Source organism: Engystomops pustulosus, chromosome 2 (genome assembly GCF_040894005.1).
Source record: "Engystomops pustulosus chromosome 2, aEngPut4.maternal, whole genome shotgun sequence".
In the NCBI taxonomy this organism is placed as follows: domain Eukaryota; kingdom Metazoa; phylum Chordata; class Amphibia; order Anura; family Leptodactylidae; genus Engystomops; species Engystomops pustulosus.
In genome coordinates, this window is record NC_092412.1 from 20,953,380 (window position 1) to 20,975,907 (window position 22,528).

A 22,528-nucleotide genomic window follows, 5' to 3' on the forward strand; every position below is an offset into this window, starting at 1 on the left:
CATCACTGAGCCCTGCTGCCTGCCGGACATCGGGAACGGAGACCTTCGTGTACCGGAGCTGTCCTGTCACCGCGGCTGATCCTGAGTGAGTACCGCTGGGGAAGTTAAAGGGGGGTAGAGATTGTTTCCGACGCTAGGTTATTGGCTCACCTCCCAAGGAATAGTGACTGTGTCTTAAAGTGCCCACGTCCCATTCTAGCCATCGCCCCTAGCAACGGACATTGTATAACCCTACAGGCTTCCCTCAGCTAGGCCAGTCATGTCCGCCCAGGACGAAGATACGGGACTGGCGCAAGTCCCGTCCCCTGGTCCCTCCTCAGGGTACCGGAGCATGTTAAGTCCTCCAGAGAGTCCCTTCAGCCCTGCTACAGCTAGTGTCCCTGGGACTCCCACCATGATGCCTCTGACTATGCCCTACTATCTGGGGGCCCCCTGGTTACCCTACTACGAGGGAGAATCACATACTCTCCCTGAATTCAGGGACAAGTTGTTAGCCACCTTCGCCTTGCTCCCATTCACAGAGGAACAGAAAGTGGGCATCCTCATCGGGCAGTTGAAAGGACCCGCTCTCCGGGAAGTCAAGTCCTGGCCCCGAGAACAGTGTCAGAATGTGGTCCAGATTCTTGATAGGCTACGTAACACCTTTGACAAGTGTACTGTCTCCGAGTTGAAGCAGAAATTCTTCGGGAAAAGACAGAAGCCCCAAGAGTCCCTCCGAGACTTTGCCCTCTCCCTACAGGAGACATGGAAGGCCATCACCTGCCTTGAGCCCAAAGACGCTGAAACCTCTGATCAAACCTTAAGGGAACAATTTATCAATGGACTTGTTGATAGAAATCAAAGGTGTCAACTAAAGATCATCTCTTCTCAACATGCCCAGGCCTCTTTCCTTGAGTTTAAGGAAATTGCCATTGACATATTAGGAGACCGATCACCTACTGGACCGCAGAAAGAGCCTGAATCCGTAGAAATGGAAGAATCTGCTCTCGCTTGCCATCCCACGCAGTCAGCATCACCTACTCCTGCGACTATGGAAGTTACTGGCATAACAGGACCGGTCCCTAATCTGGCGGACACCCTGCATCAAATCCTTGATCGGTTGACCCAGTTGGAAGTAACTGTCTCTGCTATGAGGAGGAAACCTCCAGAGAACCCGGTACGGTCAGCTACTCCTCGTGAATCTCCGACTAAACAGCGCCCAAAAGAAGCGAAGTCGTTAAGCACCTGGAGTCAGAAGAAACCCCGCCAGCGGTGCAGCTACTGCCATAAATATGGGCATGAAGAGAATGATTGTCGTCAGTTAAACGACAAACCCTTGGAGCTAAGGGACGACCTCCAAGGGAAGAACTTGTAAGTCCCCGAGATGCTAACTGGATGCCCAGGTTCGTGGGGACTCGCCCCATGGTTCATGTAACCATCAATGGAGTTACCCTACCAGCCTTAATTGATACCGGCTCTCAAGTGACCACCCTCCGGAGTGCTGCCTTCGAGAAATGCAGAGGAGGAGCATCCTTAGTCCAGCCTCCCAAGGCTTACTTGAACATTATTGCTACGAACGGAAAACCCGTTCCCATCCGCGGCTACTGGGAGCCCACACTAACCATTGGAGACACTGAGTTAACCAGACAGGGCGTAGTGGTGACACGAGTCCCCGAAAATGGTAACTTCTCCCTGGTACTGGGTACCAATGTCCTCCGCAACTGCTACCCTGAAGTGCTGAAGGCTCTCCACGACTCCCTGCCAACAGTGCCCAACGGTTCCCGGAAGGTAATTCAGGAGACTATGCAGGTTCTTGCGACGCAACAGAAGTTTGCTGGCCCTAATGGAGAAATCTGCAGAGCCCGGATCAAGGATCCCCAACCTGTCCGCCTTCAACCTGGGACTGAGACGTTAGTATGGTGTCGAGCCTGCATGGGCGTTCAAGGTCAAGACTACCAGGCGATAGTAGAACCTCTACCAGCTGATGAAGACCTGCCCATTCTAGCCGCCAGGAGCCTAGTCACGGTATCCCGAGGACAAGAACCCATTCGACTACTAAATGTGGGAGACTCCCCAGTGGACCTGAGAAAGTATCAAGCCGTAGCCACTCTCTTCAGTGTCCATCCTGAAGACTTGATGGAAACCTCTCTGTCTGCCTCCCAACGGTTGGAAGTGAAGCAAGGTGCTGAAGATGAGCCTGCCGAGCAATCCTGGTGGCTTGAGCTCAATATTGGAGACGATGATTTTACTCCTGCAGACCAAGTACAAGGTGTCCTGGATGTCGTTATGAAGCACCACCGGGCCTTCAGCAAACACCCACTGGATTTTGGGCAGACTACTCTGATCCAACACACTATCCCTACTGGCTCTCATCCTCCTATCAAGGAACGATACCGGCCCATACCTCCAGCCCGCTACCAAGAGGTGAAGAAGCTGGTACAAGAGATGAAGACAGCCAACGTTATCCGGGAGAGTCACAGCCCATGGGCTGCCCCGCTGGTCCTTGTGAAGAAGAAGGATGGAACCCTTCGATTCTGTGTTGACTATAGGAAGATCAACAATATCACCCACAAGGACGCCTATCCTCTGCCTCGAATCGAGGAATCCCTCGCAGCCCTAGGGTCAGCTGCCTACTTCTCTACCCTGGACCTGACCAGTGGCTACTGGCAAGTGGCCATGGCACCAGAAGACAGAGAGAAGACGGCTTTCACCACCCCAATGGGCTTGTTCGAGTTCAACAACATGCCGTTTGGGCTATGCAACGCCCCAGGCACATTTCAACGGCTGATGGAGAGATGTTTGGGTCATCGCAACTTCGAGACCGTCCTGCTATATTTGGACGACATTATCATCTACTCCAAGACTTATGAAGACCACCTCCACCATCTGGCTGAAGTCTTCCAAATCCTGACCCAACATGGGTTGAAGGTCAAGCCATCCAAGTGCCACCTGCTACAACCTAGCGTCAAGTACCTGGGACATGTGGTGAGCGCTCATGGAATTGAGCCAGATCCAGAGAAGATTGCAGCTGTCTACGACTGGCCTACCCCATCCACCGTACGGGACATCAAAAGCTTCCTGGGATTTGCCAGTTATTACAGGCGTTTCATCCCGAAGTTTGCTCAGCTGGCGGCTCCCCTGCAAGAGCTTCTAAGGGGCCTGCCAAAAGAGAGCCAACATTCCCGAGTATCCATTGAGTGGACGGCCGAACGAGAAGCTGCCTTCCAGATGCTCAAGCAACGGCTGACTGAACCTCCGGTGTTGGGATATCCAGACTATAGTCTGCCTTTCACCCTATACACTGATGCCAGCAAGCAAGGTCTAGGGGCGGTATTATCCCAGCTCCAAAACGGAACTGAAAGGGTCATAGCCTACGCCAGCCGTTTCCTCCGAGAACCGGAGCAAAACGACCAGAACTATAGTTCCTTCAAGTTGGAGTTTCTGGCGTTAGTCTGGGCTGTGACCGAAAAGTTCAAGGACTATCTAGCTGCATCATCTTTCACTGTCTTCACAGACAATAATCCTTTGGCGCATCTGAACACCGCCCGTCTTGGAGCACTGGAACAACGGTGGGCCTCCAGACTTGCCAATTTCAGCTTTACCATCAAGTACCGGGCTGGTAAGACCAATGACAATGCCGACGCTCTGTCCCGTCTCCCTGACTAGTGGGAGGGACCCTCCACGGATGCTCAGTGGGAAGATGTCGAGATGCCAGCATTCTATGCCCGGTTTGTGCGTCAAGATGCCCAGAGAGTTTACTCCCTACCGACAGAGGCAGCGCCAGCTACTCCTCAAGAAGAGTCAGAGCCCCCTGCGGAAAAGGACCTCTGGATGAGTCTTCAGGCTGATAGCCGTGCCATAGGAGAAGTGATGGACTATCTCTCTAGTGGGCGAGTGCCTGAAAGAATCCGGCGCAGAAGAGCTGATGGAGAACTGTCTCAATTGTGGCGCCAGAGAAAGACTCTGAGCATGCACCAGGGTCTGCTAAAGAGAAGAACTCTGGACCCTATCACTTATGACCGGCTATACCAGATTGTGATTCCCAGGAGGGACGCCAAGATAGTACTGGAAATGTACCATGACCAGTCCGGACACTTTGGCGCTCAGAAAACTGAAGCCACCCTCCGAAGGCGATTCTTCTGGGTCAACATGAAGTCCGACATTGAAGCCTGGTGTCGAGAATGCCCAGCCTGCGCCATCGTTCGAGGAGAGCGACACAATCAAAGGGCCCCTCTACGTCCCATTGTGAGCCAACGGCCCTTGGAGATCCTGGCATTGGACCACGTGAAGTTGGAGCCCAGCAGATCCGGTCACAGTTATGCTCTTACGATCATCGACCACTATACCAAATTTGTGGTTGCAGTACCTGTCAGAGATCTATCTGCAAGGACCACCGCAGCGGCCCTGTGGAAGAGCTTCATCCTCCCCTATGGCTGTCCGGACCAGATCCTTACAGACCAAGGAACAGCATTTGAGTCCCAAGTCTTCCAGGAGCTGTGCACTCTATATGGCTGCAAGAAGCTGAGGACCACAGCCTATCATCCCCAAGGCAACGGGCTTTGTGAAAAGATGAACCAGACTCTAATCAATATGCTGAGGACTCTGACCCCTGCAAAAAGGGCTGACTGGCCAAAACTGTTGTCCGAATTAGTGTACCTGTACAACAATACCACTCATTGCTCCACAGGATACACCCCGTATTATCTGATGTTCGGGAGACACGGCCATCTCCCTGCTGATATGACCTGGGACATGGAGTCCCCTGATTCCCAGTCTTTACTCCCCCAGACTGACTGGGTTCACGAACACCAGAGGCGCCTGGCGGATGCCAGAGAAGTTGTGGATCTGCGGTTGGAAGAGGCCCGAGAGAAACAAAAACGAGACTTTGATCGTAATGCCTGTGCTGAGCCTTTTTCCCCAGGAGATCGAGTGTGGCTGCGCAACAACCATCCCACCAGTAAGCTAGATGGGCGTTGGGAGCGTGAGCCATACCTAGTTAGGGACAGTCTCTCCCCTGAAGTCTACGAGATTTCAAGAGGAGACCGTCCACTACTCCGGGTACATAGGAACCGGCTGAAGAGATGTCTTCGTCCTTTTGCCCCTATGCCCACACCTCTCACTTCGACCCCCAACTTACAGACCTCATTGTGTTCACCTACCCCCAGTTTCGTGGAACTTGTGACTGTGCCTCAATTCTGTTTTGTTTCCACTCCAGTAAGAGGTACCTCGGAGAGACCATCATCCCCACCGCAGTCTCCAATACGGCTGCCTGTGGAGGATGATCCGGCTCCACTGTCTGCAACCCCTGAAGCATCAGAGCCAGCTGAGACTCCGACTCCAGCGCCTGAATCAGAGGAGGACGATGAGGAGATTGTTATTTTCTCCCAACCGGAACTGCGGAGGTCTCAAAGGGAGACAAAAGGTAAAGCTCCTGCGTACCTGCAGGAGTATCAGCTGGTGTCACACAGAAGGAGGAGACAGGTAAGTTTTTCTGACACCGAAGTACTTACCACCGAAGAAGATGCAGAGTAACCCCTGAAGGGCTGTAGCCCACTTCAGGTACTGTACTGTGTACATATTGTATATTTCTGTCCTTATCCCTAAAGAGCCAGAAACTGTCCTGAGACTCTCATCCCTATTGATCTCAGTCACGAGACTTTCCTTGAACTGATTATTGTCCTGTGCTATGATAGCACCCCTTCCTCTGCCACAGCAGAGATTCCTACCAAAGGACTCTGTCCCTCTACACAAAGAGGAGACCCTTCGCTTCTCAGTGCACTTTTCCCCACATCAAGGGCTGTACCCAGAAGATGGACTTTGTCACTAGAGACCTTCTGTGAGACTTTTGCCAGATACTACCAAGGAAAAGTTGCCACTTTATTTATTATTATTTTGCACTTAATGCCTTCCTTTTTAGGTACGGACATTATGTTTGCACTTCCATGCCTTTTCTTTGCAGGAAAAGAGACATTTGCTACCGTGCTACCCTGAGTAGCCTATCTACCTCTGTAACGTTTGTAACGTTTTAAGATGTGTACCCATTGGGCTCCTAAGCCAATGTGATCTTAACCTGTTTGCACACTGTCATATATGCCAGTAGTCTGCTTTAACCCTTTCATAGGCTTTTCAGGTTGTAGTGTGGCTGTGTCGGACCGTCTTTTTTGTAAAACACTGACCGCTACCTGATCCCTCAAACCGAGGTTTGCACATGGGGGTAGTCCGTAAACTGCGGGTCCTACGGGGACCGGGGGTGTTACACAGTTAGCACCTGGATGCCACCCATACATGGGTAAGGATACCAGTCAGGAGGTACTCGTGTCGCATATGCTAACGCAATGCATATACACATTATATAATTGCCGCCAGGGAAGAAGCGTTGATAAAACAAATATACAGGCCTTGGTGCAAGGAGTGGATTACAGGACATGACACCACACCTTTCCTACTGTACAGTTCGGTTTAATGGCGTCAGCGACCAACTGTCATACAGCTACATGTTTTGTCTTAGTCCGACACCAACCCAGGTGCCTGTCTCCAGGACCATGGGCGGTTTGTCCCTACACCTCACATAGCCTGCACTTCCCAGAAGTGCCCTTAGCCCCCTCTGTGCCCCAAAACATCTGTAGTCGAGCCGAGGGCGGCTCTTTCAATTGCCCCCGGGGTATGCAACACCCTCGCCGATGCAATGGCGAGGTAGTGTTTGCGAATACGTCCCACCTGCATGTACCCACATCACACTACATGGTCCTGATAGGACATAGGGGATATTGCAGTGGTGAATCCTGCCTGGCAAGGCAGAGGTTAAGTATTTTGTATGATGCAAGATGCTATTGTCCAATGATATGTGTTACATCCTGTGCTCTGTAAGCTGAGATGTGATTGGAGGAGCAGCCACCACCTGACCAAAGGGAGGTAATAAAACCTCTGGCCAGGAATGTTCTGGAGATCTAAGAGAAAGGAGTTAGTGAGAGAAGTCTCTCCCACAGGAGAAGATCTTGTAGACTTAGAGTGAGTGAGTGAGTAATCTCTGTCTAGCCCATACCAGAGCAGGAAGAGCCTAGCCCCTGCCTCTGAAGAGTGGAGTCTAAGACTAGAGTTAGTGTAGTGAGGAAAAGGGGTATCATCTTACCTTCAAAGGTGATACCTGAAGCCCTACAGGACAAGCTGAAGCTTCCTACCAGGACACAGCTGCCTCCCAGCCTGCCCTCTACATCCAGGCTGGTGAACTATCTCCTGAGGCTCCCTCCAACTCACATCTCAGCACTCCATCTACCTGTTAAAGGCAGGTTTGCTGCGGTTCCTGCCGGTTCAAATAAAGAACTGTAAGTTGTTTTCTTCAACTTCTGTCTCCGTCTGGTCCCTGCTAATACGGCTGCCTTCATCACTGGCACCCTGCCCATCACCCAGAGACTCACACTCGGGACATTAAGGGGTTGCCCCAGGGATATCCGCTATAGCAGCCTCTCCCTCATCTTTTCTTGCCAACACCACCCTGCTGGAGACCTGCCAGGCTGTAGGACAGCCCTCCGGTTCCCCCGTACCAAGCACCGTGACAATAGCGTGCTTAGGCCGCAACCGCCAGCCACTCCGGTACTACGGGCCCCGGCTGTCTCCAGGCCTCACCTCAAAGGGCTAGGCCCCGGTGGGGGATGTTGCACTATTAACCCTTAGTGCTGACACAACACAGGCTATAGACTTTATGTACTTTCTACCACTTATTACATGTTTCCTGCTCCCCCATGTGATGGAAGCTGCCAGGCTGTCACCATATACATCCTGTATGTGCACTGTGCATGTTCCTCGCTCCTCTGTGTGATGGAAGCTGCCAGGCTGTCACCATATACATCCTGTATGTGCACTGTGCATGTTCCTCGCTCCTCTGTGTGATGGAAGCTGCCAGGCTGTCACCATATACATCCTGTATGTGCACTGTGCATGTTCCTCGCTCCTCTGTGTGATGGAAGCTGCCAGGCTGTCACCATATACATCCTGTATGTGCATTGTGCATGTTCCTCGCTGCTCCGTGTGTTCGAAAGTTGCCAGGCCGTCACCATATACATCCTGTATGTACTGTACATGTCCCCTGCTCCTCCATGTGATGGAAGCTGCCAGGCTGTCACCATATACATCCTGTATGTACTGTACATGTCTCCTGCTCCTCCATGTGATGGAAGCTGCCAGGCTGTCACCATATACATCCTGTATGTGCCCTGTGCAGTGTTCACTGGATTTACTTATTGGAAACTAAATTGATTTAATGCTAAATAACTTTGAGAGAGAACACAAGGCATAATAAGATCTGTGGACAAGCTAACTGGACTCACCCTGAGGGCATAGACCGGCAGACATTAGTCTCCGCCCACTTCCCCTCTAGTGAGAAAGATAAATGCCAGAACTTTGTAAAGAAAAGGGTGAGCAGCACAAAGTAGGCATTGTTCTGTATCACATATAATAATTTGGTAAAATCATTATAACTTTACAGTTACACTTTAATACAATGTATAGAAAAGTATTAAATGTAATTAAAAGGAATCTGCACAGGGCAGAACTTAGCAAAGAGACAAAGAGAGTCGCTCTTTCTCCACTTCAGAGAAACAGAGGGGAAGCTTTCTACTGCAGTAAGCTGTACAATATTTAGGTTTGTTTTGTTACTTTGTATTTTGTTACATTGTAAAATCTTATAAATATTGAATATAGAGGTGAGATGTTTCTAGTAATATACGATAATGATACCCAATGATTAATGTCTTCAAATAAAAGCTGTCCATATTTATACTCACACACACATATATATATATATATATATATGTGTGTGTCTGTGTATATATATATATATATATATATATATATATATATATATATATATTGATAAACATAGAAGGTATAAGCATACAATTACTTTTTCTTGCAGTACAGTCAATGACCAGCAGATGGTGACATAGATGTATGTTTTGGTGGTAAAAGCCCCATGGATGTAAAATATTCAATTCCAGAGTCATCTCTTCTCTTCCCCGCTACATACAACCAATAGTTTTGTTTCTTATTTGTACGTTTTGTGTTAAACTACAATTTTTCTCCCATAATAGTTTGTTTAATACTCTCAATATCCCTCTGCATCATCCTTTTTATAGTAGCTATTAAAACAATAACAATAGGCTAATCCTTTCATTATGCCTGTAGATTTACTATATAGTCTGGGACACAATTAGCAGAGCCATCTCATTGTCATTTAAGGGTAACAGAATTCATACTTGCAAACTGGTCTGGTAAGATGGTGACACTGTATATCATAGACACAGCTCTAGTTTGGGAGGCTGCTCCCCAGCGTGCTTTGCTGTATAGAATTGGGTAGAAGAATAAGCAGAGTCATCACATTATCATTGGAGGAGAAGGGAGTTAATACTAGTCCTGTTGTATTGCTGACGATCCCGATAAGCCTGGGAAGAAGCGCTTTATACTATATATATAGTTATTGTTCTGTATGCCACTCCTCTATAAGCTTTACTGTACAGACTAGGACACTATAGTAAAAGCCATTTCACTACTAAAAGAAGGCATGAGAGTTAATACTAGCTGTTGTGTTTCTGGAGGACCAGATAAGGCAATGTAATGACAGAATAAATTATAAACACAGCTATGGCTCTGTATGCAGTTACCCTGTGAGCTTTACTGTATAGACTGGGATAGCATAGGAAGCAGAGAGTTGATACTTGCTCTACCGCATTGCTTAAAGCCTATATAGTAAAGAATTTACTGTACATTATAGACAATGCAAAGGCTCTGTACAAAGTCCCCTATCAACTTCACTGTATAGACTGGCGCAACGTAAGCAGAGTCATCTCATTATCATTGGAGGGTGGTAGAGATAATAATAGCCTTGTGGTATTTCTAGAGGTCTAGATAAGGCTGGATAGTAACACTATAGACACAGATATGAAAACTCTATATACTCTGTATACACTGTATACAGCTGTCCTCACATTCCCTGTCTCTGAGCTACCGTTCATTACTTTTCAGAGAGTCTAATAATCTATGACTTTTATGTGTCCAGTGACTCTTAAGACATCTTCTATATACAGGGGTGAACCTTAACTCTCTGTTGCCTGAGGCAAGAGGCTCAACTTGCCTCATGGCTGGATGAATGTCAGAGGATCGGCTATTTTCGCAGTTTATTTTTTTTTTAAAAACCTTCAGTTTAGACCTGTTTCTGGCTGTAAGGAATCTTGCTGTAGTAGGAGCTCTCCCCCACTGCCAGGTCTTTAATAGGAGTCTAGGAAAAAGTAAGTTCTCGCCTTTAAAGGGGTTTTCCCACAAAAGAAAATTCTCACATCTCAATCCCCTAGTGATGATAACACAATAAAGATCATGTTAACCCCTTACTTTACAATGTTACTCAGTGTTATTGGTGTTTTAGCTCTTATCACTCCCTAGGCTGCTCAGTGCAAAATCCCAGGGTGTGGGCAGAGACTCTGTAAGCAGTCACATTATTATCTATCTAGTACTGTGGAGTGACAATGTGGTTTCATTATCAGGGTACAGGTTTATATACACTTTCATCTGGCTCCTGACATTATACTAACACACTGACACATAGAAGGAGAGATGAGACAGATCAGAGATGATGAGATCCATGAGATGCCTTTTTACACATAGGCATGACAGACAGAGGCTGACAGACATTTACACTGTCACACTGTGAGCTCTGCTACATCTCACAGATATGTGCCTGCCTACCCCTTCCCCTGGATCACTTATCTCCTTGTAGCTTGTAGTTTGGAGCCTCTCTCTCTCTCCTCACAATCTCCTGGCATGATGTGAGTGTCTCTGAGCTCCGTGCAGGGGGCGGGGCTACAGGCAGACAGCAGAGACAGACAGAAATCTCTTCTGCATGATCTCACACAGAAATCCAAGATGATATCCCTGACCCTAAGTCAGAAGTTACAGGGTTGTGTCTAAGGGTGACTGAAATTGTGCACAGCAAGACAGATTGGAATTATATCTGTAAAATGCTGTATTTTTGGTAATAACAGTGAATTAGAGAATATGTTATTTTGTTGAAGAAACTTGTCTTCGGGGGAACACCCCTTTAAGCTGAAAATTACAATTTCTCCTTCTACCAACCTGATCAAAGATTTCATCAAACGTTGGCCTCCTCTCTGCTAGTTCACTCCAGCACTGCTTCATAAGCTGAATGCACTCCAGGGGAGCCTGGTCGGGGGCCACCGTTGGGCGACACAGGGGAGGCGGCTTCTTTACCTTCCTGATGATCTCTGGAACATATACATAGCGTTAGTATATATTACTTTATTGCCTTTGCCCTATGTGCTACACTCCTTTCTTAAAGGACATCTACCACCAGGATGAAGGATTGTATGCAAATGAGCCTGAGGGGCTCCATTAACACTTATGGAGCCAGGAGACCCTCAAACTCATTTGCATAAAGTCCTTCATCCTGGTGGTAGATGTCCTTTTAGATCTCTGCATGTGGATTAGGGTGTGACCTGGTCATTTGGTGCACTTAAAGGTCTTTGCAGTACAGTGGACCTCTTGTGTCCATCACATACATGGAAGGTAAACAATGAAGGTCCTTTTTCAATGACAGCATGCAGAGATCTTGACAACTGAAAAGAATCAATACAGGAAGTATTATAGGGGAAAAGGGATCATTTTCTTATAGATAATAAGAAATAATAGAATAAATGTATTTGATGACCCCCTTTAAATCAATGGACAACAATTGGTGGGGGTCCAGTTATGTATATTATATAGGTACCCAGGATTGCACTCCGTTATATAAAGCTTTATTATATCAGATCTTTACCCTCAGCTGAGAGTCCTGACATGCAGTACGGTGGCCCCCGTACAACCACTTCTTGCAGTATGATAGCAAAGCTGAAGACATCCCCTTTAAAGGTTCCTCTACGGGCCAGGTTTTGATCTCGTAGTAATTCTGGAGCCGTCCAAAACAATTCTGCAAGAGGGGATGACAACACTTCAATGAGCAAATGTCTAGCCCCGCCTATGGGGGGATGACATCACAGACTACTCATAAGGGGTGGGATTATATCCCCTTCACGCCCCTTTTTCGTTTTTGCGTTTAAATTTTTCACTCCCCACCTTCATAAATAATAACTTTTTTATTTTTCTATGTACAGAGCTGTGTGAGGGCTTGTAACAAATTGCACTTCATAGTGATGATATTTAATATTCCATGCCGTGTACTGGGAAGCAGGAAAAAAAATTCCAAATGCCGTGAAATGCAACGGAAAAAATGCATTTTCGCCGCTTTCTTGTGGGCTTGGATTTTACGCCTTTCACTGTGCGCCCCAAATGACATGTCTACTTTATTCTTTATTTTATTATTTTTCTTTACTTTATTCACAGGGATAACACATTTGTAATGTTTTCATACATTTACAAAAATTAAAACAAAAAAAGAAAAAAATATTTCTTCATCTTCTGGCGCTAATAACTTTTTCATACTTTGGTGTATGGAGCTGTGGGTGGTGTCATTTTTTTCCGACATTTGAAGAAATTTTCAATGCTACCATTTTTAGAACTGTACAACCTTTTGATCACTTTTTATAGAACTTTTTAAAATGGCAAAAAAGTGCCATTTTCGACTTTGGGCACTATTTTCCGTTACAGGGTTAAACGTAGTGACAAACCGTTATTGTATTTCACGGGTTGTTACCGGTCGGTAAGGGGATATAGTGATGTCACTTGAAGGTCTAACCATTGAGAATAATAAAAAAAATCCTTTCCAAATAATAGGTTTCCAGAAAAAAAAAAAACAGTTTTTATTTTAAATTTCATTAAACATCTCAACTTGTTTATGTTACTTTTCTGCCCCTGAAATGTCTCTATGGCAGGTTTTATGATATGTCAGAGAAGGGGCCCCTAAAATGGAAGGCAACAATAAAGTATAGTTCACTTCTTACTAGAATTAGAATTTTCTCAGCCCAAAAGCCTCAATAACAATATTTTTTCTTTGCCAGCACAAAGTAGTGATATATGTAGAAATATCTATATAGACCAGTACCGAAGGATAAGAGAAGAAGATGAAAGATAAGTCATGTGTTTATACCAGGCTATAACTGGTATACACGGATATGTTACTATATACCACTCCGTTATCCCTGCAAAGAAGAAGAAGAAGAAGAAGATTGCTACTGAAGCTTTTAGGCAAAGATGATTCTTCTTTTAGCAAGAGGGAATCCTGTGACTCATCTCTCTTATATTTTACCTCCCATATCAGAGGTTCAAAACACATTGTGGGGCACGTTGTAATAGGTGCCTAAAATTTATAGAGGTATCTCAGGGGCAGGGGTGCAAAAGCAATGAGGCAAGTTGAGCCTCTTGCCTGAGGTGGCAAGATAGGGAGCAGTCACCTGATAAAAAGCAGAAGCTGACACTTAAAAATAGTATTTCTCCTTACCAGACGTCAGCACGGGTGTGAGACACTGCATGGAGAACCCACGTACTACAAACATAACCTGATATGTTACTAGTGGATGAGGCAGAGGGGGGCCATTGTATAGCTTGTCTCAGGCAGCAGAAAGCTCAGGTTCACCCCTGCTCAGGGGCATTGTGAGAGTGCTTAGAGGTGACTTTTTTCCGACACATAAAGAATGTCCGGAGTCATCTGTTTTTATTGTCCTCCCTCCACTGGTCAGAGCCGTCACATGACCACAGAAACTTATGGCCCATCTGGAGGTGTCAACAAGTGGCACCATAAAAAGGAGCCAGGAATGGTCAGCACCAGATTTTATCTTACTCCTCATCCATTCTCCCCCAGGATTTTCCAAAATAACTGGTCTGGTGCACATGCTCCATCCTCACCTCCAGGTGGCAGAGTGCTACGAGGAGCTTTCTGATTTTCCACAATTTCGTTATAACCATAATCGGTGATCTTCAAGACAAATCTTCCATCTACTACGCAATTCCGGGACTTCAGACGCCCATGTTGAAAGTCTCTGTGGTGTAAGTATCTCATTCCCTGTAATAAAAAGTAAAGAAAATTTCAATCACAAAAGAAAATGAAAAAACAACTCCCTTTCTTTGCTTGGTTGAAGCGACACAATTGAATTTTGGCACAGCTGCGCCGGCTTTCATGCGACAGAAATTGGGGGGGACGTGCTTTCGGATGATCCAACTGATTTGGACTGAGCACAGGATTTAACTTTGAAATTGTGTCGCAAGCCACACTTACAAGCACCGGGAAAAAGAAGGTGAACTCCGGCGGACCAGAGCGGGGAAGCGACACATGCAGGATATCGGGCGCACAATGTAAATGAGTCGCGGCACAGTGCATTATCGTCGGACAATCAGGGATTGCGCAGGGACCAGGTAAGTAAATGTGCTCCAAAGTGTGCAAAGAAATCAGTGAAAGGTGGTGAAGGAAGTGTCATGGTTTGGGAAATGTTTTCTGCAGTTGGATCTCTCATACAGCTACATGGAATGAAAGTGTGTATGAGAACCTTCTTCAACAACATGTGGTTCCTTCATTGCATTCATCATTGAATCATCTAGCAAATTCCATGCAGGACATTGCCCCCTGTCACCCAGCAATATGAGTAAAGCAGCTCCTTGAAAACCGGACCGGGTAAGTAAATGAGCCCCATTGTATCAGAGTTTCTAGTACATATGGGATACCTCTATATTGCCACCTTGTGGACTTAATCTATTTTTTATGTTTTAAGGATTTTTTTTTTTTTCATATTATACTGCATTATACAAACCTTGATCAGATCTAATACCAATGAAGATTTGAACATCCAGTCCAGCTTGACATCCTCGTTCTTCAGCAGATCCTCCAGGCTTCCTCGGGAGCAGTGTTCTGTTACAATGGCAAAAATTCCACAGTCGGAAAAAAAGCCGAGGAAGGGATTCACATTCTCGTTCCTCAAATCCTTCATCTGCAAATAGAAAGTAGTCCAGTCAAATATTCACCCACAGGATGATCCCCTATGTGGTTTTTTATACTGCCATAGTGGGTGGCTGTAGGAGTATACAGTACATGATGGTTCATGTGGTTCATGCCGTACAGTATAGAGAGTGATATAACTGCACAATATACATCCCATAACATTATCCCAGCCCCTCGTCTAGCGGGTAAGGCCCCGGATATCTTCCAGTACCTGCCAAGCGAGATACCGGAGCTATGAGGAAATCAAGCAGGTTCTGGTCTGGTAGCACAACTTGACCCAAAGTTGTGCGCACCGATCTTCATGAATCTGGTGCGCTCTGCAGGATTGTGAGGCAAACTGTACGTAGTAAATAAGCCCCATTGTATTCAATGTACAACGTTTATTAAAGCGTTTGCGCCAATTTTCTGTATGAGTTTGCAATAGAAAGTACGTGGAAACTGCTTGCACATGTATTTATAAAGTGTTTGCGCCACTTTTGTGATGCGGCTGCTCTGTGTCTGACAAGATAAGAACAATGGGGCAGATTTACTTACCCGGTCCGTTCGCGATCCAGCAGCGCGTTCTCTGCGGTGGATTCGGGTCCGGCCGGGATTCACTAAGGTAGTTCCTCCAACGTTCCATCAGGTGGCACTGCTGCACTGAAAAGCATCTGAACGCGCTGGAGTTCACCGGGCCGGACCAAGTGAAGGTAAGCGCGTCCCAAGCAACACTTTTTTTTGTTTTAAATGCGGCGGTTTTTCCGAATCCGTCGGGTTTTCCTTCGGCCAGGCCCCCCGATTTCCGTCGCGTGCATGCCGGCACCGATGCGCCACAATCCGATCGCGTGCGCCAAAATCCCGGGGCAATACAGGGAAAATTGGCACAAATCGGAAATATTCGGGTAACACGTCGGGAAAACGCGAATCGGGCCCTTAGTAAATGACCCCCAATGTGCACCATAAAGTGTGTGTTACTTGTAAGTCGGAATTTGCGCCACATTTATTATTACTGACGTGCACCACAATTCTGCAACATGAACAAAATGCACCCAAAAAAATTTGGTGACACTTCCCGAGCCGTGCAGGGGGCGCCAGATTCATGCACTATTGCACCTGTAGTCAATAATCTGGCGCCCCCTGCACTATACACAGGCAGACTGCATTAGTGTGAAAAACGCACAATACAAGTCTTTGGGGACGCAACAAATCCGCATTACACTCTGAGAAATATGTAAGTGCAATGCGTTTTTCAATGTTAAATTGCCAGAAAAAGACCACGGTTCTGAGTCTGTGAAAAATGCATTGAAAATGCAACAAAAAAAAACCAAGTGATAAACGCAAAAACGCTAATGACTCCTATGAAAGATAAGTCGTGTTTATAGCAGTTTATAACTGATATACAGGGATATGTTACTATATACCACTGCATTATCCCTGCAAAGAAGAAGAAGAAGAAGATTGCTACTGAAGCTTTTAGGCAAAGATAATTCTTCTTTTAGCAAGAGGGAATGATGAAAATTACAGGATAAAACCTTAGGCCTCTTTCACACTTGCATTGCAGATCACGTCAGAGTTGGATCAGAGGACGATCAGGGTTCGGTCAGTAAAAAACTGATGGTTTCAATCAGTTTTGAGCCAGAATCTCAGTATTTCACATACGTGAAAAAGACTCCAGACTGATCTTGTCTATTGCATTTGATCAGTGAAAAATGTAGATGGTAATGCGTTTTTGATGCGTCTCCATAGACTTGTATAGTGCGTTTTTCACACAAGTGCCTTGCAAATATGGACCGTGCTGAGATTTTAACACGTGCAAAAAAATCCGCACAAATTAATGACAAAACCAACAGTGTACAGTGGGTCGGAGCGCAATGCAAGTTCTGCACATTAAGAACACGTACAGAACATGCATGTGAAAGGGGCCGTACAGTAAAAAGTATACTATGGCCATACAGAAACCTACCTTGCGTAGTGTGCTGGTGGTGCTCTGCCGCAGTTCATGGTATACACCAGGCTCAAATTTCTTTAGCCAAACCCAATCTCCCTGCAAAACAATATTACTTAATAAATGTCCACCAGCAGCAGAATAGTGAGTGCAGCTCTGGAGTATAATACAGGATGTAACTCAGGATCAGTACAGGATAAGTAATGTCATGTATGTACACAGTGACTGCACCAGCAGCAGAATAGTGAGTGCAGTTATGGAGTATAATACAGGATGTAACTCAGGATCAGTACAGGATAAGTAATGTCATGTATGTACACAGTGACTGCACCAGCAGCAGAATAGTGAGTGCAGCTCTGGAGTATAATACAGGATGTAACTCAGGGTCAGTACAGGATAAGTAATGTCATGTATGTACACAGTGACTGCACCAGCAGCAGAATAGTGAGTGCAGCTCTGGAGTATAATACAGGATGTAACTCAGGGTCAGTACAGGATAAGTAATGTCATGTATGTACACAATGACTGCACCAGCAGCAGAATAGTGAGTGCAGCTCTGCAGTATAATACAGGATGTAACTCAGGATCAGTACAGGATAAGTAATGTCATGTATGTACACAGTGACTGCAGCAGCAGCAGTATAGTGAGTGCAGCTCTGGAGTATAATACAGGATGTAACTCAGGATCAGTACAGGATAAGTAATGTCATGTATGTACACAGTGACTGCACCAGCAGAATAGAGAGTGCAGCTCTGGGGTATAATACAGGATGTAACTCAGGATCAGTACAGGATAAGTAATGTCATGTATGTACACAGTGACTGCACCAGCAGCAGAATAGTGAGTGCAGCTCTGGGGTATAATACAGGATGTAACTCAGGATCAGTACAGGATAAGTAATGTAATGTATGTACACAGTGACTGCACCAGCAGCAGAATAGTGAGTGCAGCTCTGGGGTATAATACAGGATGTAACTCAGGATCAGTACAGGATAAGTAATGTCATGTATGTACACAGTGACTGCACCAGCAGCAGTATAGTGAGTTCAGCTCTGGAGTATAATACAGGATGTAACTCAGGATCAGTACAGGATAAGTAATGTCATGTATGTACACAGTGACTGCACCAGCAGCAGAATAGTGAGTGCAGCTCTGGGGTATAATACAGGATGTAACTCAGGATCAGTACAGGATAAGTAATGTCATGTATGTACACAGTGACTGCACCAGCAGCAGAATAGTGAGTGCAGCTCTGGAGTATAATACAGGATGTAACTCAGGATCAGTACAGGATAAGTAATGTCATGTATGTACACAGTGACTGCACCAGCAGAATAGAGAGTGCAGCTCTGGAGTATAATACAGGATGTAACTCAGGATCAGTACAGGATAAGTAATGTCATGTATGTACACAGTGACTGCACCAGCAGAATAGAGAGTGCAGCTCTGGGGTATAATACAGGATGTAACTCAGGATCAGTACAGGATAAGTAATGTCATGTATGTACACAGTGACTGCACCAGCAGCAGAATAGTGAGTTCAGCTCTGGTGTATAATACAGGATGTAACTCAGGATCAGTACAGGATAAGTAATGTCATGTATGTACACAGTGACTGCACCAGCAGCAGAATAGTGAGTGCAGCTCTGGAGTATAATACAGGATGTAACTCAGGATCAGTACAGGATAAGTAATGTCATGTATGTACACAGTGACTGCACCAGCAGCAGAATAGTGAGTGCAGCTCTGGAGTATAATACAGGATGTAACTCAGGATCAGTACAGGATAAGTAATGTCATGTATGTACACAGTGACTGCACCAGCAGAATAGAGAGTGCAGCTCTGGAGTATAATACAGGATGCAACTCAGGATCAGTACAGGATAAGTAATGTCATGTATGTACACAGTGACTGCACCAGCAGCAGAATAGTGAGTGCAGCTCTGGGGTATAATACAGGATGTAACTCAGGATATGTCATGTGTTTACACCGGAACTCCCCCAGCAAAATACTGAGTGCAGCTCTTCAGCATGTCAAAGTATAGGTATGCCCACAGTGCTGTCATGCACAGGGATAATACACACAGTGATGTTATGGTACATAAATGCTTCTTCCATGTTATGTCGGGGATATGGACACTATACGTTTCTGCAGTTTCTCACCTCATACACGGCCACGTTGGAGTTCTCGTGGTTGACCCCGGTGCTTTTGGTGGACATGGACCGCGCAAGGGACTTCATGCTCTTGCAGTCAGATACACTTTTAGTGTCGCTCAAGTTATCAATATTCAGCTTCTACAGATATGAACAAATTGAAGAGTTTAGGTTTTTCATTTGTTTAATGTACACGGTCCATTCTGTCCTCTGAGTGTATAACAGAGGGGGGATCCGAAGTTTATATATACGTCCAGTGTCAGACTGCCCAACCAAAGGAGCGGAAGATCCTCCAGGGGGCCCAGGCTCTAACCTAGGTCTAGGTCTATGTCCTTGAATCTTATGGATGTGGGGCCCCCAGGAAAGTTTTGGACCCTGCCTGTGCACAAACCTGTATTTGGTATTGGGCCACAGCTCTATAACATTCAATGGAGCTGATCTGCATTTCTAGAATAACTTAAGGACATAGGTGGCAATGTTCCAGGTAGATAGATTCTTTAACAATAGAAAAGTCCTTAATGGGCACTTCCTTTATTTTTGGAAAAACCTCTGGGGCCCTAGACACTTGCAACAAAAATGACTCCATCATTGTTATTCTGCTTTGTCTCTTTGTTGCGGTGTCCAGTCTCCCCGCTGGGCAGGAAGAGTCGGTGGTCATAGGACTACGTTGGCTACACAATGTTCCCTGGTCAAGTAGGGTCGGCCATTGTCAGAAGTCACAACTTTTTTGGTGGCCAAAAAAGTGCAGACAAAACCTGTGACCTTCTGCCAGCAGTGACCTCTACACAGGCGCAGTTCCGATGTGATCATACACCTTATCCCAAGTAGTTTTTTTTATTATAATTTTTTTTTATTTATTAAAAAACACTTATTGTTATTATTGTGAAATTCTCCATTAGGATCAGATCCATAGCTCCGGGATTTATACCGCACTACGTTACAGATACAGAGATAATGCTCAGGTAATGTAGCAATCCACTTCATGTGATTTCCTGCCGCACAGGATTCACTTTTGGGTTATTGCTGGTTTTATGTTACACCAGGAGAGGTTATAATGTTACTTTGTTTTAGAATTGTTACTACATTGCAGCATCACTCAGCATTATGCAATATATTATCCCATCAGTTATGTTATACAGGCAAAGCTTTAGGAGAAAACATAGGAGAAAAAGGGAGACTGGAGAAGAAGGAGGATGAAATGATGAAAAGATGGAGAGATGGATAAGAAGGAGATTGATAAGAGGAGAAGAAGATGAAGAGATGGAAAAATGGAGGAAATGATGAAATGGAGGAAAAGAGAACCAAAGCCTGAGGAGAAGGTAAAGAGAGAGGAGAAGAAATAGGGGAATGAAAGGAGGAGGGGAAAATATGAGATTAAAAAGGACAATAAAAGTACACACAAGTTCAAGAGATGGAAAAGAGGAATAAAAGGAGTACGGCTTGATGAAGACATGGAAAAGAAAAAAACAGAAAGAAGAGAAGATGAAGAGATTGAGAAAAAGGAGAAAGTAGGAGGAAGAAAAGATGAAGAGATGAAAAAGGAAAAAAAGGAGGAAGAGAAGATGAAGAGATGGAGGAGAAGGAGAAAATAGGAGGAAGAGAAGATGAAGAGATGGAGGAGAAGGAGAAAATAGGAGGAAGAGAAGATGAAGAGATGGAGGAGAAGGAGAAAATAGGAGGAAGAGAAGATGAAGAGATGGAGAAGAAGAAGAAAACAGGAGGAAAAGAGGATGAAGAGATGGTAAAGGAGAAAACAGAAGGAAGGGAAGATGGAGATATGGAGGAGAAGAAGAAAATAGGAGGAAGAGAAGATGAAGAGATGGAGAAGAAGAAGAAAACAGGAGGAAGAGAAGATGAAGAGATGGAGGAGAAGAAGAAAATAGGAGGAAGATAATGAAGATATGCAGGTGAAGGAGAAAAAAGTAGTGAGAGAACATGAAGATATCTTCCTAGATGAAGTCACCTTTATACTCAGCTTGGGGTTGATAAAGGTCAGGTCATCCAGAGACAGGAGGATTTTGTTGGGTCCCTTCACCAGTTGTATCTGCAGGAGGCTGTGCCTGGAGGATTACACAAGGGGGACGATAAGAAAGACTCGTAGATAGTGTCACCAAGAACTATAACATCCTGACCTACCCCCAGCACCCATAGCATATAACACCCTGACCTACCCCCACCACCCATAGCATATAACATCCTGACCTACCCCCAGCACCCATAGCATATAACATCCTGACCTACCCCCAGCACCCATAGCATATAACATCCTGACCTACCCCCAGCACCCACAGCATATAACATCCTGACCTACCCCCAGCACCCATAGCATATAACACCCTGACCTACCCCCAGCACCCATAGCATATAACATCCTGACCTACCCCCAGCACCCATAGCATATAACACCCTGACCTACCCCCAGCACCCATAGCATATAACATCCTGACCTACCCCCAGCACCCATAGCATATAACATCCTGACCTACCCCCAGCACCCATAGCATATAACATCCTGACCTACCCCCAGCACCCATAGCATATAACATCCTGACCTACCCCCAGCACCCATAACATTTAACACCCTGAACTATCCCCAGCACCCATAGCATATAACATCCTGACCTACCCCCAGCACCCATAGCATATAACATCCTGACCTACCCCCAGCACCCACAGCATATAACATCCTGACCTACCCCCAGCACCCATAACATTTAACACCCTGAACTATCCCCAGCACCCATAGCATATAACATCCTGACCTACCCCCAGCACCCATAACATTTAACACCCTGAACTATCCCCAGCACCCATAGCATATAACATCCTGACCTACCCCCAGCACCCATAGCATATAACATCCTGACCTACCCCCAGCACCCATAACATTTAACACCCTAACCTATCCCCAGCACCCATAGCATATAACATCCTGACCTACCCCCAGCACCCATAGCATATAACATCCTGACCTACCCCCACCACCCATAGCATATAACATCCTGACCTACCCCCAGCACCCACAGCATATAACATCCTGACCTACCCCCAGCACCCATAACATTTAACACCCTGAACTATCCCCAGCACCCATAGCATATAACATCCTGACCTACCCCCAGCACCCATAGCATATAACATCCTGACCTACCCCCAGCACCCATAACATTTAACACCCTAACCTATCCCCAGCACCCATAGCATATAACACCCTGACCTATCCCCAGCACCCATAGAATATAACATCATGACCTACCCCCAGCACCCATAGCATATAACATCCTGACCTACCCCCAGCACCCTTAGCATATAACATCCTGACCTACCCCCAGCACCCATAGCATATAACACCCTGACTGACCACCAGCACCCATAGCATATAACACCCTGACCTACCCCCAGCACCCATAGCACATAACACCCTGACCTACCCCAGCACCCATAGCATATAACATCATGACCTAACCCCAGCACCCACAGCATATAACATCCTGATCTACCCCCAGCACCCATAGCATATAACATCATGACCTAACCCCAG

The 22,528-nt window shown here is 45.9% G+C and overlaps 1 protein-coding gene across 2 annotated transcripts in view; it reads right to left on the minus strand.

The window, feature by feature from the left end:
* LOC140117334 (retinal guanylyl cyclase 2-like) overlaps positions 1-22,528 on the minus strand; it is a 71,849-nt gene that overhangs the window by 21,411 nt on the left and 27,910 nt on the right. For both annotated transcript variants that reach the window (XM_072133931.1, XM_072133932.1), the window contains exons 6-12: positions 20,951-21,047; positions 18,997-19,128; positions 16,851-16,931; positions 14,721-14,897; positions 13,822-13,978; positions 11,801-11,950; positions 11,101-11,249 (exon numbers count right to left, since the gene is read on the minus strand). In XM_072133931.1, coding sequence (XP_071990032.1) covers positions 11,101-11,249; positions 11,801-11,950; positions 13,822-13,978; positions 14,721-14,897; positions 16,851-16,931; positions 18,997-19,128; positions 20,951-21,047 — 943 coding nt within the window. The remainder of the gene's footprint in view (positions 1-11,100; positions 11,250-11,800; positions 11,951-13,821; positions 13,979-14,720; positions 14,898-16,850; positions 16,932-18,996; positions 19,129-20,950; positions 21,048-22,528) is intronic.